We start from the raw sequence: 18,112 nt of genomic DNA, 5'->3' as shown, positions 1-18,112 counted from the left end.
CGAAATACTTGTACAGAAATATATTATTGACTCTTTCGTTTAGCTTCAAAAAACTGAGATAATAATACGTAATTGACTTGAAATTATTAAGGGAATGTAAGGTGTAGTACCTTACATTGCCTTAATATTATTTCTGAAACTTGTTTACTTGTTAAAAGCAGTCAGAATGTCAGAGTTAAAAAGGAAACAACTTACCTAACCCATAATAAACCTTACACTTTTCGAAAATCAACAATATTACAGTAATACTTTTATTTATTTTCTGAGCTTGCCATTTCTACCGGAAACGGAAACTACGTGCTTCGATTGATGTTTCCGTAGCCGAACCTTTATATTAAAATGGATGGATAACAATAAATATGGGATATTAAAAATTCTGATTTACTTTTCAAGAGAACGGTATATAAACATTATGTAATTTTTTCAATATAATAATTCAAACTTCTTATGATGAAGGAAAACATTTTGATACAACCTGCACTTGTCTGTGAAGAAATTTAAAGATGTATTCAACAAAAAGACAAAGTCCTAGTCATCACTAAACTAGAACAGGTTCGAATCCCTCGGTGGTGACCGGGGTAAGTCATATATATGTATGTATTTAATCTTACTAATATTATAAATACGAATTTTTAGATGGATAGATGTTTGTTTGAAGTTACTGGTATCTCCGGAACGGCTCAACGGATCTTTATGAAATTTGGCGCTGATATAGAACATAGTCTAGAAGAACACATACGCGGTTTATTCCTTTTTTTTTTGTTAATTCTAGACAGAGTCGCGGGCGATAGCTATATACAAGTGTTTTTTCGTAATTAAGTTAAAATAAGAAATGTTGATTGATCATAGGACTACATTTCATGTACACTATTTTGGTACTTTTTTCCGAATTTATTAATCCAAAGTATTTACTTATAAAATACCTACCCTAAACTTACCCTAAAGCCATACGAAATATATTATATAGAATACGAAAAAAATAAAATACAAACACAGCAACAAAAAAGTAAAAAAACAACATTTATTCCTTTTATGAATTGTATAATATGATCCGCGCTCCCTCGCTCGGCTGACATTCAAAGAACACGGGGTTGCCATTATACTGGGAGAGAATATTCTTCTTCACGTCACTCAATTGTGACTTGTTCACCTGGCAACATTAATGGCATTGTACGGCTTTGTATAATAATGTTCTCCTAGTTTCAATTACTTTGACAAGGTTCTTGTAATAAATTACTTCAAATGATTTATAGTTTCTGTACAATAGATTGAGAAGTTTGCTGATTAATTTATTAAATAGAATTTTAGCCATTATATTAAGTAAATTTATTTCATTGGAACATGACATCATTATTTCATTTCCCTATAACAATAGTTTTTAAGTATGTACAATACTATTTCATCAGTGGTAGATCCCGCAACAACAATATTTGTTGGGTGCACGAATTGGCCTCGCTCAGTGAAATACCACGACCGCACAGAAGACAGGCGTCAAGTGGAAGCGATTCCACGTTTCGTCTGATGAGTGTGGTGCCGGAGGCCTAATTTAGTCCACGTTCCCTACCCACCCTTTTCTTATAAGGAAAGAATGGGAAGTGGATTTGACGGAAGAGGGGAGGCAGAGGAAGAGAATATCTCCTCTGTCTGTGTGTCCCTTCCTCTGTCGATAAAGGTAGGCAACGCATCTGCAATTGCGGATGTCTATAGGAATCGGCCGCTTCGCTATTTAGGCGGACTCAGGTGACCGCTTGCTCGTTTGCCACCTTTTGGTATAAAAAAAGTAGCAATTAGACTAAAAACAGCACAAAATCTTCAAAAAGCGAAGGACTAGATACTGTGAAACACATTGTTACCTACTAATGCAGGTACGTTCAATTTTCACTATAACACGAAATCGTAACCAAAGACTTACCAAGGCGACGACGCATCCTCCAAACCCTCCGCCCGTCATCCTCGCGCCCAGTACCCCGGGTGAGGACCTCAAGATGTCCACGAGCTGATCCAACTCTGGGCAGGAAACCTCCATCAAATTGCTCAAAGAATCATGGGACTGGTAGAATAATTCCCCGACCTGTAAAAACGAGGACAATTATTTTCTACACACTTTCTTAAATTAACATAGCTCTTATGGAGTCAGTTCGCTGTATGCTATTCGATTCTAAATGGGAAGCGAATTAAATTCCTTGGCTGTACCGAGCCGGATACTACAATAATATCTAGAAATTTCATTTTATCGCAAATAAATCAAAGTTATGTTGACTTGTTACATTACTTTAAAAAATACGGCTGGCGATTAGTGGAAAAAGCGTCTTAGTTGGTAGTTAATGCAACTTACCCTTTTAAAGTCTTTATTCCTGAGAGCATTAGCTGTCTCCTCAGTCCTGCTGATTTCATTAACGACATGCGTCGCGCGCTTCACGACCAGCTCATCGCAATTCATGTCTTCTAGATCTAAACAAAAATAAAAAAACAAACAATAACAACTGAAGAACATCTGATGATGAAGAAAGGTTGGGGAAGATTGGTAAAAACAAGCAACTATTGCGAGTACACATCTATTTGTTTTTATCAACATACTAGCTGTCGTCCGCGACTTCGTATCAGATCCGATCAGAAATACTTGAGTTACATAACATCCATCCAAACTTTTGCATTTACAATAAAAATCTTACAATCAAATTAAATATGTTTATATCTATATTAATAACCCATCTTTGAATATCAGTTTACTTTATGAACAGTATAATTGCGAGAGTATAATTACCAAGAGGAATTGAGTAATTGGAGCTTCTCTCGACATCTTACGTATTAAATTAATCGTCGTCTGTTTCGTGTTATTCTAGTTATATGTATGTAAGGAGTGTAAAGTAATGTATGTAACAACGGCAACGATTGCCTCTTCTACACTACTTCGCCTTATTTATATTTATAAATAAATTGTACTAGACAATAAATAATCTAATCTAAGTAAAAAATTAAAAAAAAAACGACTGAAGCTCCAATGTTTAAAATAGTATCATCTATTGGCTGCGTTTTAAAATAAAGATTTTTTTATTTAAATTCAATAAACTCATGTTATAAAATTTTCTTATTTTAGAAAACACTCGAAAACATCGAATCACCCAACTTTTGCTAATTTATACAATTTTATATCTCACGTCTACTGTATTTGTTTTATGCTATGATATAATATGCCCTATGACTCCTGGTTTAAAGAAGAATCGAATCACGAATGAGTGGCTCTAGAATGTCTCCTTGGAATTTACATACATACAAATAATATAAAAATAAACTTACAAACACGCGAAAAACATTGCCCTATTTGTCAGTCGGGTAAAAATAAACCATATTATATTGTTTTAAATCAAAGACTTAATATTATAACGATATCTTACGGTAAAATTCATGAAATAGAAAACATTTCATGTATACTGTATAACAAAAATATCCGTATCATACAATTCCACTTCATTTTATTCAAAATTTTCACAAAATAAAATAAAAAAGTCTAAGGTTCACGTTAACTATAGAATGGCGAGAATTAAACCTATGACCCAATTTAAACGTTCGATTGCAAGAGTACAAGGAGGACGAACCTTTAAGTAGTTCCACACGAGCGGAACGAAGCGAGGGCAGTGACAACAGCGTGGCGGCCGTGTGGCATTGCGCACGACGTTGTGGGTACTCGCTGCCCGTCAGCTGGTGTTTCACGTTGCTATTCACCACCAGTATCACTATGTCCTCTGTTACTATTGGTATTTGTGTTGATTCTAATGATCTGAAACAAAGAAGTAGTAATTGTTGCGGACTCGGGGCTTCGTCGCGCCTTCTTGGACTTTTATATTAACTTCTAATATTTTTGAAAATCTTCTTTTTGACATTCATTCAGTTTTGACGTCTTGGTTTTATATCTTCTTGTTCGCATTTTTAAGTTGTGTCTTTTTATATTTATTCATTTTCCGCAACATTAATTAACGCATACAATTTTTTGGTCACATCGACAAACATCAGAGATCAAGAGCAATTGCTGGCTTAGTTATGGTAAAAAAACTACCGGAAAGAATACACTTCGAACGTTAAATATATTTAAAACCCAAGGACTTTTCCCTTCATACATATGTGTGAATTCCCGGGAGAAAATGGCGGCGACAAGGCTCACGTCACGATCCGTGACGAAATTCCCCCGAAATGACGAAAAATGGATTGCGGAAATTTGTTTGGCCACGCCAAATGGAGGTCCGTGATCTCTACCTACCCCTATAGGTTACAGGCGTGAGTTGTGTATGTGTGTGTGCATGTGTGATTTTTCGCTTTACACACATATACTTAGGTTGTACAAAATTCAGACTTAAAAATTACAAATGTGATTGTGTATTCTTTAAACATTCACATGAAACTTGAAGCAATAAACAGTACCTGCAGTCTATAAGTAAAGCGTGGTCTTTCCGTCCGAGTGTGACAATGTACTGGTCCATGATCCCACACGGCATACCAGGGAACTCGTGCTCCGCTTTCTGACATAGCAACGCCTTTTCCACCGAACTTAAACGAAACGAGTTACGTAAATGAAATTGCTACTGAATAGGGTGGAAAGGTTAGATATCCTTTTTCGGATTACGCTTTTCTCTGTCTAATAAAGGAAGGCATCTGTTACATATTATTGCAGTTGCTTAGCTTGCTAGCGGTTACTTAACTAAATAACCATCTTGCTCGTTTGCAACTTTTTAAAAGAAAAATAAAACTATACACGTATACAACTTACTCTATTTCAAATTTAGTTAATGCCTCTAGGAAAGTGAACACAGCGACCTCTAGTGAGGCGCTACTGGATACACCGGAACCTATCGGCACGTCCGACACTATGACGGCATCGAACCCATGGACCTTACCTTGAAATTAAAGACACAGTTTATACTCAAACAAGATCGTTGTAATCCAAAAACAAAGAACAATTCATAACGAGTATTTGTGCTATGAATAACCATATTATTCAGAAAGTCAGGATTTCAATGCTAAAACGGACACCCATACAATATTAATGTAGTTATTTCTATTTTGTATGATTTAAGGGATGATTACATGTATTTTTACAGTAATGACATTGATTAATGCTTCCTTATAAGCATTCTTTACAGTAGTTAAGAAATAATAACGAATATTAAATAGCATTCCTTACGCGGGAAATGGGCGACGACTCCTTTTACGTAATTTATCCATGACGAGGGGCCCGGCTTCAACTGGGCTACAGTAGGAGCAGGAAAACTGCTGCTTAACTCCTGACCGTCAGCTAACACTGACACAATTGTACATTCCTCTGTGTTGTTGAAGTCACCAACTACTACCGTTTTGAACGGAAGCGCCTGACAAAATTAATAGCAAAATGTATTAGTAGTGTAGAAATTAACTGTATAAAATATTATTGTTATCTCTGTCTCAAAAGGGATTTAGAGTAATGACAATATGTTTATCTACGTGTGTTACTGTTACCTTTCTTAATCTGTTACTGGTATCTTACTTAATCTTACGTTACATTTTGTGCTACTCGAGTGAGTAGGAATTTTTTATTGATGAATTTATATTTTGAAACGTTTGAATGTATAAAGTAGGGTAGCTAGTTTTACCAGTTATAAAGGGTTTAAAAGGGTATAAAATGCAAACTTTATGTCGGCTTGAGCAAGCGCATTACTTTACGGATGGAACCCGGGATGCGGTGTACTTACTGCGGGTAGAGAAAAGCGCGTGTAGGGATATGCCCTAGTTACGTCCCACCGACATCTCAAATTAAGTAGTGCGCAGCGACTTGTGAGAGGCGTCATAAAGTTTGAATTGTATTGTAGCTGTAGTGCTGCGGTCTCACCACGACTTAAAAAGTGCTATTGTGGTCAAGCGCTGGTTTTATATTAAAAAAATGTGACATACCACTGGCAACACATATCCCTCGCAGTAATCAACGTGCTCTCCTATGAGGTTGACGCGTCCCGGTGCGCTCGCAGCCGCTCTCGGCTCCCGCCCGAACCTCGAAACAAATTTATTTTGCGCTTCTCGTATTAGACGATCCTCACCCTTTGCTATTAATTCGTTTGACATCTATAAAGAGAATTTAATTTAATTGGCCTTCTTCTTAAAGTGCCTTCTCCATATTATCAAAGGTTGGCAATTAGTTTAACATACTTTTCAGTATATTTAACAAGGCTAAATAATAAGGCGGCACTCGCAATTAATAATTAATTTAAATCATATATTGTTTTCCTTTTTTTTAAATAAATTGAGAGTGATGGCAATATTTTTCGATAGTGGTATCCCATGGTCACACTTCTGTTCACTTAGAAAATGATAACTAACTAATTTAAGGCCATATAAAGCCGATTAAAATTTATATTATAGTTAGATTTCACCTCCAACATCATTTATCAAACATACTGATTGCAAATACTAACATAAATTGAAAAAAAACATAAAAAAATGTTATGATTTTCTTTATCTAAAATTTTAATGATAAGTAAATATAAACAAAGAACTATTTAGTATGTTTCTTATACTAAAGGTTTGGTAGATTAATATTAAATATACTGTTCATTTATATATGAAATAATACTTATCGTTCAAGTCGAATTGAAAGTCTGTTCGCAAACTACTCAAAAAGGGGTCGAAAGAACTAATTTTCTTGCGAGCCGCAATAAAGTTTGAGTTCCACTATACAGTTACTTCAATCACAATATAATTTTTAATCAAGTTAATGTAAATTAAATTAATCATAAATCATTAAATAATAATCCATTTTAAATGGATATCATTTATAACATTATAACATTTTATAGCGCCTTAGTCCTAAAGTAGTTTTATTATTTATATTACTCAACGGTTTAATGGTCGCCTTTTTTATCACTTGTATGTTATACAACGAAATTCCATTTTTTATAATGTCATAAAAAATGTTATGATAACTTCGTAATCTATTAGTTTACCTACACTTTGTTACAAAAACTATTGTTTTAAATATTTTTGGTTTAATTTAAAATTCGTAAAATCTCACTCCGTGCCCATTTTTTGTATATAAACATAATTTAATTAAGATAATAATTTAATTAAAATACTGTTGGGACTAAATTATACTAATAAAATTAAACTGTTAATATGTAACTTGATAAAATGGAAAAGTCCTGAACCGATTTTAATAATGGATATAAAATATATTTAAATGAAGAATAACGAATCGTCGACAACTAATTTGTTGAACCACAAACAATTTTTTTTTTTAAATACTTAATATTTCACACAGTAGAAAGCTTATGAAATTAATAAATTTTTGTTTTTTAATTACATTGTGATCATGCCAACGCAATCATTTGTATCCATACTAAAATCTCGAAAAAAAAAAAAACTCCACTGACAGTGTAGGTAGATGTAAAAGCTATTATACATGCCTTTATTCCTTAAGAGTGGCAGCAACGGTGATATTGTTGTATTTCAAGTAATAAAACTACATGCGCGATACAATCGAGCTCTGCAACGCACTGCCGGTTATGCGAGATCGCGTCCGCGCGTGTTAACAATGTTAGGGCGTATCTCACATTACTTTTTAATTATTTTTTAAATCCAAAAGTGGAGTTAACGGCAATTACGTTTTCAACCATCTTTTATGAGTTTACATCTTTAAAGCTGGCTGAAAATCTTCTGCAATCACAAGAAAAAAGAAAGATTTATTTTATTAAATGTAATAAAGATTTAATCAAAAAAATAACCCTTATAATGTCTTAAAATTACAAATAACTGAATACGGGACTTGATGTTAAGTTACAATTTAAGGTTATTATAGGTAATCTGTTCACTAGGCAATCAAAAAAAGGTTTTTTAATCGAACAAATAGGAAACAACAGTCCCAAAATTATGTGGATTCAATCGACCAAATGGGATTTCTTTTATCGGTAGGCCGATTGCCACAGCGGGAAACACCCTATCAAATTTGGTAAAAAGCTGAGTATGTTAGAAGAAAACATTTTATAGTAGTTAACTCTTTAAATAAATGTCACAAATGCGTTTAATATAACATAATCCCACCAATATTTTAGAAATGCATTAACATACATTGTTTTTTAGCGAATTGAGTACTTACGCCTCTGTTCATGCCCTTATCTGACTGCGGAATCTGCACCAAGCCGGAATAAGTTAACAAGAAGTAAAGTGTAACCAATTCAGAGCTGTCGGAGTGAATCGCTGTCGGATGTTTTCGTTATTTAAAACAATAAGTTCATTCGTGTATGTATTGATTTATTGTCACGCGTACGAAGTTTTCATTAAGAGATAGGTTCAGATATTACGTGTTCTTATATCAATTTTGAAACAAGAAGTCGAATAAAAACACATTGTTTATTTAAAACAAATACCATGTAACCCAGAGAGATGACATCTATTCCTATTATTTTAAATTCATATTATTACATACTTGTCTATTACGGGCGTTCTTTATTTCTGCTTTATTCCTCGTAACACACAAACTACAACAGTAACATCAGTACTGACAGTTTCAATCTTTTTAACGACTGACCTTGGGCTGTACTTGAGAGCACCCACCCCCCATAGATAGAGGGATGGATACTTATATTCACTCTACTCCTCCATCGGAATACTTACACACCTTAAATTGTGTTCTGCACACCGATTCAGACGATGTTCCCAGTCGCTTGAAATCTTAAAATTATTTTGGCATTATTTTAATATTTTTTCTTTTCATTATGAACACATGTTTATCGACAGCGTTATCAACTTAATAACATCATTGTTTATTGCCTCTCGTTGATACCAGTTATCTGCCGTATACAACAGGCTATGTCCTTAATTGGTTAAATAACTGTTATACATTTCGTAAACATACTGTAGCGTACTGTATAAGACATATTAGCATCTTATTCAATCTCTTTTAAAAAACAGAGACAGAAATATATTTTTTCCAAGTGCTATGACAGACTGTTACTGTTAATTGATGGCGGTTAATGTTGATAAAAAAAGAATAAAACGTGTCACAGATTTTATGATACATTTTGACTTTTAAAATTGGAACAAAGACCTTAATATAAATAATTAAAAATTTACATTATCTGTACGAATATAATAAAGAGGAAAGATATTATTGTTTGTTTGCTTGCATTTAATAGGCTCCGAAACTAATGAACCGATTTGAAAATTTTCACTGTTGAGAAGCTACACTATCCCCGGCTATATTTATAACCAGTTTTTTTTTATGTCGCGCTTAACTATATAATTTATCCTACATTAATCCCGTTAGATTGAAGCATATTGTTTCTCAGTTTTACCAGACTTAAAAGTTTAATCAATACGTTTCGTTCTGATACGTATTGGCCTTGGACAAATAAACAAAGAAAATAATGTTTTATTTGAACGTATATTTTTTTAAAAATTTTTCCTATAAATTTTATAAAACATCCGCAACGGTATAGTTTACCAAACCCTTATGAAAATAACCTTTTACTACCCACTCTAAAAACTTCACAAGATAAATATTTTATGAACTGGAGAATACAGCATACTTTAAATTTGTTGGAGCTTGATAATAGTGGAAGGAATATTAGACAGTGAATGTTTGTTGTTTGTTGGTGAATTTTTCTTGGTGTTTCCCCAAAGAGTAGAATATCCTCGTAATTAAGACTACTTTTTCACTTTTTAGAAAAAGTTGATAAAACTTTCGGGAATGTTTGAAAACTATGCAATTTAATATCGTTACTTGCTAGTTCGTTTTTAAAGTAATACCACAGGAAACCGACGTTTTAAGAGTTCAATAGGGAAAGCCTTAAAGTCCATTATTGAATTGACCATCATCAAAAAAAAACAACCACCAGAAAATACCAACTGGGGGCGTGACAGTGCCACAAATATCTTTTTTTTTGTCTAATACTTATTTGTACAAATTATACGACCATGCCTTCGACGGATTAGCAATAGGCTGACGTACGTGAATGCAATAAAGACGGAATGTAATAAAATAATCACACTTTATCAAAACTAAGAACTAATACAAAATCGATTAATATAATCCATGATAAATTATTAATAGTGTCTTAGCTGAATCTTGCTGGAAAAAACTATTTAACTATAATTAGAATTTTGTATCTAACCTCTTCTTATTTTTAACGTAAATTAATTTGAGTAGTATCTTGGATATAGGATTGCTCTGAGAGTAGTTACGGGATATCTCTTTATTTACATCAAGTAATATTTACTTTTTTATCAATTCGAGACCAGATATTAAGTTTAGATGTTAGATATTATTTATTTTATTTATGTGTACATATTACAATAGTATCAAGAGATAGATAGTGTTCCGAAATAAACCCATAAGATAGCTCCAAGGCGATGATGCAGCATTATTTGACGTAATATATGGATCTGATTGATTGCGTTAACCCTGGAATTGTATCTTTACCGTGTATCTGTTAAAATATATCCAGAAATATTGCCTAATCTAAAATAACAAATTTACTTACATTAAAAAATATATTTATACAACGTTAGACAAAAGTGTCATGATCGTTTAGGGATATAAATGACATCATGTATAACGATAAAACAAGCCTTATTTGCATAAGCCCGCTTAAATCTGAATTTGTTACGAAGGGTTTACTTTGAATAAATAATATTTTTATTCGACGTAGATCCTTCATCAAAATGTAATTATTCTTAATCATACACATATTTTTAAATAGCTGTTGCTCACGACTTAGTAAGCGTTGAATGTAAAAAATAGCCTAAATTACTCCCTCATTCCAGTTACAGTAAAAGTCCTGTGAAAATCGGTCCAGCCGTTTCGAAGATTACCTGGAACAAACGCGGACTTTTGGACAGACAGAGAGTGTGGTTTTTCCTCAAAGTGACCACTGTCTTCTACAGTTTGCTAACTTAAAAAACAAATGAGATTTTATAGTTGTGGAATACTGCGATGTTTTCACGGTGTTTTTTTTTTTTTTCAAAAACGTGGCGAATAGGCTATTCGTCAAACCGTGATAATTAAATGGACTTGTCAATTGTCAATGTCATAACATAACAGTGACATCTGCAATAAAAAATAACCTTAAAAAATTAAAATTGCTTAACATTTTTAACAAACAAATATGTTTTATTAATATATTTTGTTACTATTCCAAAATATTTACAAAGTATCACTCATATCTATTAGTAAGCCATAATGGCATTTACTAAAAACGACGTAAAATTGTCTGGAGATGTACCAAAAACATTATTGTTACAAAAACATTCCGATTATTTAGCCAGCTACGGATTGAACAAGGATGATTTTGAATATTGCATGACGGAACATCTTCGAATGTCTGGAATATATTGGACATTAACAGCTATGGAGCTTATGAACCAATCATCAAGGTAACTAATACTGAAAAATAGCTTGAATGCTTTATAATTATAGTTTTGGACATTTTATATTAACATAATGAGTAAAACAAAATACGCACAAATCTTAAAATGCATCAGACCGACTCACATAATAAATTTATTGTATAATTTCAGGATGCCAAAGGAAGAAATCATAGAATTCATATCATCTTGTCAAGATAATGAAAGTGGAGGTATATCCGCCAGTATAGGACATGACCCACATATTCTATACACTTTGAGTGCGGTGCAAGTAAGTCACCACCATAAAATTCATTAACATTAAATACAAATGTTGAACAAAACATTTTTACGCATATTTAATTTAATTCGTATATAATTGAAACCACTTAATATGATAATGGTTAAAATGGTAATGGCCACTGAAACCATAGATCCTGGTTGACACCATTAAATCTATATATATATAAAAGAAAGTCGTGTTAGTTACACTATTTATAACTCAAGATTGGTCGAACTGATTTAGCTGAAAATTGATGGGGAGGTAGCTTAGAACTAGGAGGCGGACATAGGATTTTTTTTATCTTGTGTGCATTTTTTTTATTCCGCGCGGACGGAGTCGCGGGTAAAAGCTAGTGCTTTATAAACAATACAAATATTAGTTATGATTCAATCTAATGACCAGATTTGACCATATGCATTTTATTTAATAATTTCGTAAATTATCTTATAGTATTATCTGATTATTTAATTATTTAATTTTACACAGGTACTTGCAATGTATGATAGACTGGATGCTATAGATGTTGAAGGTGTGGTTCGGTTTGTTACATCAATGCAACAAGAGGATGGTAGCTTTTATGGCAAGTGTCAATAACAATTCCACTGCATTAAATAATTTTATAGAAACATAGTGTTAATTCCGTTTTGTCAAAGACAGTTGAATGTTCTTGTTTTACAGAAGCGTGAAACTCAAAGTAAATATCCTTGAAACCCGTCTAGGTTACGGGATTAATGTAAAAGTCTACACTATTATGAACATATTTCATAAATTTTAGTGATCCGCAACTCATTTGCTCCCTTATATTTAAAAATAAGTAATATACTGTTTGTAAGAAACAGGATTTTTACCACGATTAGGCTGTTTTGAGCTCCCAATATTAATAAGTAGTATTATATATTGCAATAAAAGTATTGAATCGTTTAAAAAACATGTCAAAGATCACTTTCTGCAGCTCTAATTTGGCTATATATTGCTGAAATATTGTATTATTTTATTTTCTCTTATTTATATTTCTTATCACTGTTTGTGTGCACCCTACCGATTTGGTTTACTTAGCTTAATTTCTACCCAAAGGTTGTCTGGCAGAGATCGCTGCTTAGTGATAAGACCGCCTTTTGTGAAAATCCTGTTGTACTTTCTTTTTTTTGTAACTCCATGATAGTGCACAATAAAGTATATTTGTATTTGTATATTAGTAAATTATAATCAATTTCAGGTGACAAATGGGGTGAAGTTGATACAAGATTTTCTTTCTGCGCTGTTATGACATTATCCTTGTTACAACGACTCGACGCAATCAATGTTACCAAAGCTGTACACTTTGTATTAAGTTGTATGAACTTTGACGGTGGCTTTGGCTCTAGACCGGGATCTGAAAGTCATGCAGGTAATTAAATAAAAACTTTAAAACATTATTGAAAAATAGGCACTAAATTTATGTAATTTGTATTTAAAATACCTCTTTATGTATTACAATCCAGGTCTTATTTATTGCTGTGTTGGAACACTGTCAATATGTAAGAGAATGGACGCCCTACATGCTGATGAGTTGGCGTGGTGGCTCTGCGAGAGACAACTCCCCAGCGGTGGACTCAATGGTAGACCAGAGAAATTACCTGACCTCTGTTACTCCTGGTAAGTCAAAGGAGTTGTTATAACTAATACTCATACACTTAATGTATGTATGATATGTGTACTGTCTATTTTGATGTGAAACATCTATAGGATCACTTGTAAACCGAATTGTTGGCGTGGCGACGCTTGCCGTGGCGACGGGTCGCCACGCTATACTAAGGTATACATATGTATACATATATATTATTATTATATTATCATTATTATTATTACATCTTTTGTATTAATACTGTCTCCGCCTGTCAGGCCTGAATTATTATCATTATCATTATCCTTATCATTATCATTATTATTTATTTAATTATAATATTTAATATTTTATGCATATTACTCGTACACACACGATGTTTCACATCTGCCAGGCATCCCATGACGGCTCACACGTTTTTAAACCGGTCCTTCGAGTCGGATGAATTGAAACTCAATCAAAGATATTTATATCATATTTTTTCCAGGTGGGTGATGTCATCGTTATCAATGTTAAACAGGATACATTGGGTCGACAAGGATAACCTCGAGAAATTCATACTTGCATGTCAGGATGCTGAAACTGGTGGATTTAGTGACAGACCTGGCAACATTACAGACCCATTCCATACTTTATTCGGTCTCGCTGGTTTATCATTACTGGGAAATACTAGTATTAAGCATGTAAACCCCACATACTGTATGCCTCAAGAAACAATAGACCGATTGAAATTGGAACCACAAAAGTTACATATTTAGTTGTTAAGTATTAATTTGTATTTAAATATGTTATTATAAGAATATTTAATAAAATATAAATTATGGTGAAACTTGGTTTGTGGTGAACAATTTACGAAAGGTTGTTTATACTTATTCGGAGCTTGATTTTATTACCAAATATATTATGTAATTCACACTCTTTAGCTTTCAATTTTATGTATTTATTTTGAAATTGTTAATTTTTATTTACACGCAATAGATCATACACAAATGACAGTTGTTTTAATTAATATTCCTACAAAATCTTTAACAGTACCTAATTGTAGTTCGTAGATATAGGCAGAATCATCATCACAGTATATTGAGTATTAAAATGTTTCAAAGTTTCTTCGAAACAGCTAAATAGTGCTAATATGTTAATATTCTGAGATTAGAAAATAACATTGTTTTGAAGTAGTCTTGAAACAATCAAAAAGATAAAAGACTATAAAATTTCGTTTAATTCAAAGAATACCGATTTTAATTAGTCTGTGGTTTGAATTAAAATTATTTACAAATGGTAACATTACAAAAATATCAAAGACATTTCGTTTGACAAGTGATAAGCTGATAATGGGACAAAAATAAAGTGCCGGGCGAGTTTTTTAGTTTTTTTAAAGTTATATTATGACAATCAGTGGAAATTATTGAATTACAAATATGTGTTAACGTTTTAACATGTGAGGTTACATTGAAGATATGTGGTTTCCATATTATTTACAATTTCTTATTTACTCTTTAGGAGTAAATGTATTTTTATTTTTCATCAGTATTATTTACTACAACGATGTATTACTATCTAGTTACAATGTAAATTTGCAAGAAGAATACGATTATATTATCGGTAATTTAACCAAAATTTTTTATTTATTTGGAATCAGTCTATCTATTATTTGACTGCTTGTGAAGTAAAGATCACCAGAAATCGTTTAAACTAAACTTTTTTCAAAGTTTATTTACTAAAAACTATGAATGTTAACATTTTCAATGCCAATCTTTATGTGTTAAAATGAAATCACAAAGTGAGTTGATGACACTGAAAATGTTAAGGAAAATTTCACTTATTCTATAAACTTTTTACTGGTCTACCATATAACTAATTGAACATCAACATCCTTTATCTGTCCAATGCTGGGCATAAGCTTTTCCCAATGCCTTCCACATTATGCAGTCCTCCGTCTTCCGCATCCAACGCCTTCCCGGTGAGAGAACTATATTGTCAATTGAAAATGTCTATTGGCAATGGTCAATACATTATTAAAACAAATACTTTGCTCATTTATCAGCTTTTACTTTAAAAAATGCTTAATCTGAATATGTATATTTTCAGTTGGTGCTGGAACAGCTGGGTCCCTGATTGCTCATAGAATAGCAACAGAAACAAATTTCACATTTGTGGTCTTGGAGGCTGGTGGTAGGAGCTATCCATTGCTCGAAATTCCTTTCATTGGACCACTCTTACATGGTTCAATTTATGATTGGCAGTATGAAACCACATCTCAGGAACATGCTTGTTTTGCTATGGTTGATAAGGTAATTTCTTCAAATTATTATTATAACTTCTACTTTCAATTATTCTAATAATTGAAAAATCAGGAATATCTAATGAAATAAGTTATATGTGTATTTATTACTGAATTTATTATACTACTAGCTATCGCCCGCGACACCGGTCGCGCGGAATTTAAAAAAAGTTATACCAAATTTAATCAAGATCTGTTGAACTATTAAAGAGATACCTTCTAACAAACATCCATCCATCTAAACTTTCGCATTTATAATAGTAAAATGACTTCAAGCATTAACATTATATAACCTTTATTATTTCAGAAATGCAAATTAACTCAAGGTAAAATTTTCGGTGGATCATCAAAATTAAACAACATGATTCATGTGCGTGGTAACATTTCACATTATGTAAAATGGTTCCATGGTAAATATAATGAAGATTATTTCAAACGGCATTTAGAATACATAGAAGAGAACATTTTCCATCTCAACAACATACAATACCAAAGTGAATTAGTTGATGCTATATTAGATGCGGCCAATGAACTAGGATATAAAGAATTTGGCCAAAATTTCAGATCAAACTTTCAAAAGAGTAAAGTCACACAAAAAGATGGTAAAAGATGGACAACTTCAGACAAAGATATAAACAAATATGTAGTTACTAATGCTTTAGTGGAAAACGTTCTCATTACTGATAGTATTGGTTATGGAGTTAGTGTACACATTTCAGATAAAATTCATAAAATATTTGCAAGGAAAGGTGTTATTTTGTCCGCTGGAACATTAAATACGCCTAAAATTCTCCAATTGTCTGGCATTGGACCTTCTGAATTACTTAAAGCATTAAAGATTCCTGTAATACAAGATTTACCTGTAGGTAAAAATTTACAAGATCATATTGGTTCCGGATTAGATTTGATATTATTTAATCAAACATTATCTATTAATGCTGCGAATATGTTGAACCCTTTAAATTTATTTTATTACTTACAAGGCAAAGGAGCATGGACAACTCCCGGTTGTGAAGTAATAGGTTTTTATTCTACCAAAAATTCAACAAACCCTAATGTTCAGGTTATGATTCTTCCTGTAGGTATTGCTTCAGATAGAGGTAGTCATTTAAGAAAATCTTTAAGTATTACTGATGAAATATGGCATAAATATTTTACTAAATCTTTCGATAAACACACATCGTCAGTTTTTACCACAATTTTACATCCTAAAAGCAAAGGCACTGTTTATATTAAGAGTAAGAACCCAATAATACCTCCTTTAGTTAATACTAGATATTTAAGTGAGAAAGAAGATGTTGATACTCTAATTGCAGGAATAAAAATAGCAGTTAAACTAATTAGGAGTGATTCCTTAAGAAATATAGGAGCTCAATTAAATACAAATCCTTTTCCTGGATGTAGCCAATATAAATTCTTTTCTGATAGGTATCTACAATGCTACATTCGACATTTAACCTTAACTAGTTACCATTATGTAGGAACGTGCAGCATGGGTTTGCCAGAATCAAAAAAATCAGTTGTTGATACGTCATTTAAAGTATTAAATGTCAAAAATCTATATGTTGTCGATGGTTCAGTGTTGCCAACATTACCAAGTGGCAATATAAATGCAGCTATAGCAATGATGGCTAATATTTTCTTTGAAACAAATGTAAAACGATTACCTCGTAATATACACAGTTCTTTTCAATGTCATAAGTATAATAAATTACATGATTATTTATTTAAAGTATGCAGCCTTGATTAGGCAGCGATAGCCCAATTTACCTTCTACTCTATTTCCTTTGGAAGTGTGATAGTGATTTTCAGATCTAGTATCTTACGGAATTAATTAAAAAACACTATATGATGCAGTGTATTGAAATAATTTAAATGAATAATAAATAGACAATAAAGACTTTATTTATTGTGTTTATTTAAGGTCACTTCTACACATTAATATTGCGCACAGTATATTTTGAGCGTTTCCAAAACAACACTAGTTACTTAGATTCTACTGAACGAAAATCACAAATAGTACACAATACAAACAAATAAGTAAAAAACTATTTTAAACGTGTTGCCATATGAAATTTCTAAAGGTCTAAAAGGCAAAGTCATGTCTACATATTACCTCTGTCTATAACTGCATTAAAGTATCTATAATTGTTATATACATTTGTGATTTTTTTGTACACGACAAAGTTGCAAAATTCATTTAATTTTTAGAATTTAATGGTGACAACACTGTCGTTAATTTCTACGATCATATAATAAAAAGTACAAAATAAAGATAGCTTTAAACAATTACATAATTATTAAAGAAATATAAACAATGTTTTTGGTTTTATTTACTTAATACATATTCTTAAGAAATTTTAATTACAATAGTAAAACAAATTTTTTTATAACTAATCAGAACAAAGAACTTATTTCGGAACACCATCAAATCAATACAAAGTAAAATGCAAACATTTCATTCAAAAAAAACCTTATTAAACTATAGAATAAAAAAATACACAAAATGACTAGAAAATACGACTAAATTGTCAGACTTAGAAGTCCACTAGATTCAAAACATGCAATTTTTTTTTAATTAAAT

General features: G+C 32.1%; 3 protein-coding genes across 3 annotated transcripts; 2 read left to right on the top strand and 1 right to left on the bottom strand.

Annotated features, from left to right (window-relative positions):
• Positions 1-993: 993 nt before the first annotated feature.
• Positions 994-7,538, bottom strand: LOC106718118 (galactokinase). The gene is made up of 9 exons (XM_045679718.1): positions 7,425-7,538; positions 5,920-6,087; positions 5,177-5,360; positions 4,763-4,889; positions 4,417-4,542; positions 3,597-3,778; positions 2,336-2,451; positions 1,913-2,071; positions 994-1,150 (listed from the first exon to the last, which is right to left on the bottom strand). The coding sequence occupies exons 2-9, from the start codon at positions 6,085-6,087 to the stop codon at positions 1,031-1,033; spliced, it is 1,182 nt and encodes a 393-aa protein (XP_045535674.1). The 5' UTR covers positions 7,425-7,538; the 3' UTR covers positions 994-1,030.
• A 3,585-nt stretch (positions 7,539-11,123) lies between these two features.
• Positions 11,124-14,150, top strand: LOC106718137 (geranylgeranyl transferase type-2 subunit beta). The gene is made up of 6 exons (XM_014512149.2): positions 11,124-11,391; positions 11,536-11,653; positions 12,131-12,224; positions 12,861-13,031; positions 13,126-13,279; positions 13,735-14,150. The coding sequence occupies exons 1-6, from the start codon at positions 11,198-11,200 to the stop codon at positions 14,003-14,005; spliced, it is 1,002 nt and encodes a 333-aa protein (XP_014367635.2). The 5' UTR covers positions 11,124-11,197; the 3' UTR covers positions 14,006-14,150.
• Positions 14,151-14,605: 455 nt separating this feature from the next.
• On the top strand, positions 14,606-17,288 carry LOC106718132 (glucose dehydrogenase [FAD, quinone]). Its single transcript, XM_014512141.2, has 3 exons — positions 14,606-14,849; positions 15,336-15,538; positions 15,836-17,288. Exons 1-3 carry the CDS (start codon positions 14,705-14,707, stop codon positions 17,276-17,278), a joined length of 1,791 nt encoding a protein of 596 aa, XP_014367627.2. The 5' UTR covers positions 14,606-14,704; the 3' UTR covers positions 17,279-17,288.
• Positions 17,289-18,112: the final 824 nt, after the last annotated feature.

Source organism: Papilio machaon, chromosome 10, assembly GCF_912999745.1.
Source record: "Papilio machaon chromosome 10, ilPapMach1.1, whole genome shotgun sequence".
Lineage (NCBI taxonomy): Eukaryota > Metazoa > Arthropoda > Insecta > Lepidoptera > Papilionidae > Papilio > Papilio machaon.
This window is presented reverse-complemented; position numbering and strand designations above follow the sequence as displayed.

What these genes read in the sequence shown, in the direction of transcription:
- LOC106718132 (XM_014512141.2), top strand. Translation starts at nt 14,705, where the DNA reads ATGTGGTTTCCATATTATTTACAATTTCTTATTTACTCTTTAGGAGTA. An exon ending in AGAATACGATTATATTATCG is followed by an intron (nt 14,850 to 15,335) that starts GTAATTTAACCA and finishes GTATATTTTCAG; the next exon opens with TTGGTGCTGGAACAGCTGGG. An exon ending in GTTTTGCTATGGTTGATAAG is followed by an intron (nt 15,539 to 15,835) that starts GTAATTTCTTCA and finishes TTATTATTTCAG; the next exon opens with AAATGCAAATTAACTCAAGG.
- LOC106718137 (XM_014512149.2), top strand. Translation starts at nt 11,198, where the DNA reads ATGGCATTTACTAAAAACGACGTAAAATTGTCTGGAGATGTACCAAAA. An exon ending in CTTATGAACCAATCATCAAG is followed by an intron (nt 11,392 to 11,535) that starts GTAACTAATACT and finishes GTATAATTTCAG; the next exon opens with GATGCCAAAGGAAGAAATCA. An exon ending in ACACTTTGAGTGCGGTGCAA is followed by an intron (nt 11,654 to 12,130) that starts GTAAGTCACCAC and finishes AATTTTACACAG; the next exon opens with GTACTTGCAATGTATGATAG.
- LOC106718118 (XM_045679718.1), bottom strand. Translation starts at nt 6,087, where the DNA reads ATGTCAAACGAATTAATAGCAAAGGGTGAGGATCGTCTAATACGAGAA. An exon ending in TTAACTAAATTTGAAATAGA is followed by an intron (nt 4,543 to 4,762) that starts GTAAGTTGTATA and finishes GTTTCGTTTAAG; the next exon opens with TTCGGTGGAAAAGGCGTTGC. An exon ending in TCGTGTGGAACTACTTAAAG is followed by an intron (nt 2,452 to 3,596) that starts GTTCGTCCTCCT and finishes ATTTTTGTTTAG; the next exon opens with ATCTAGAAGACATGAATTGC.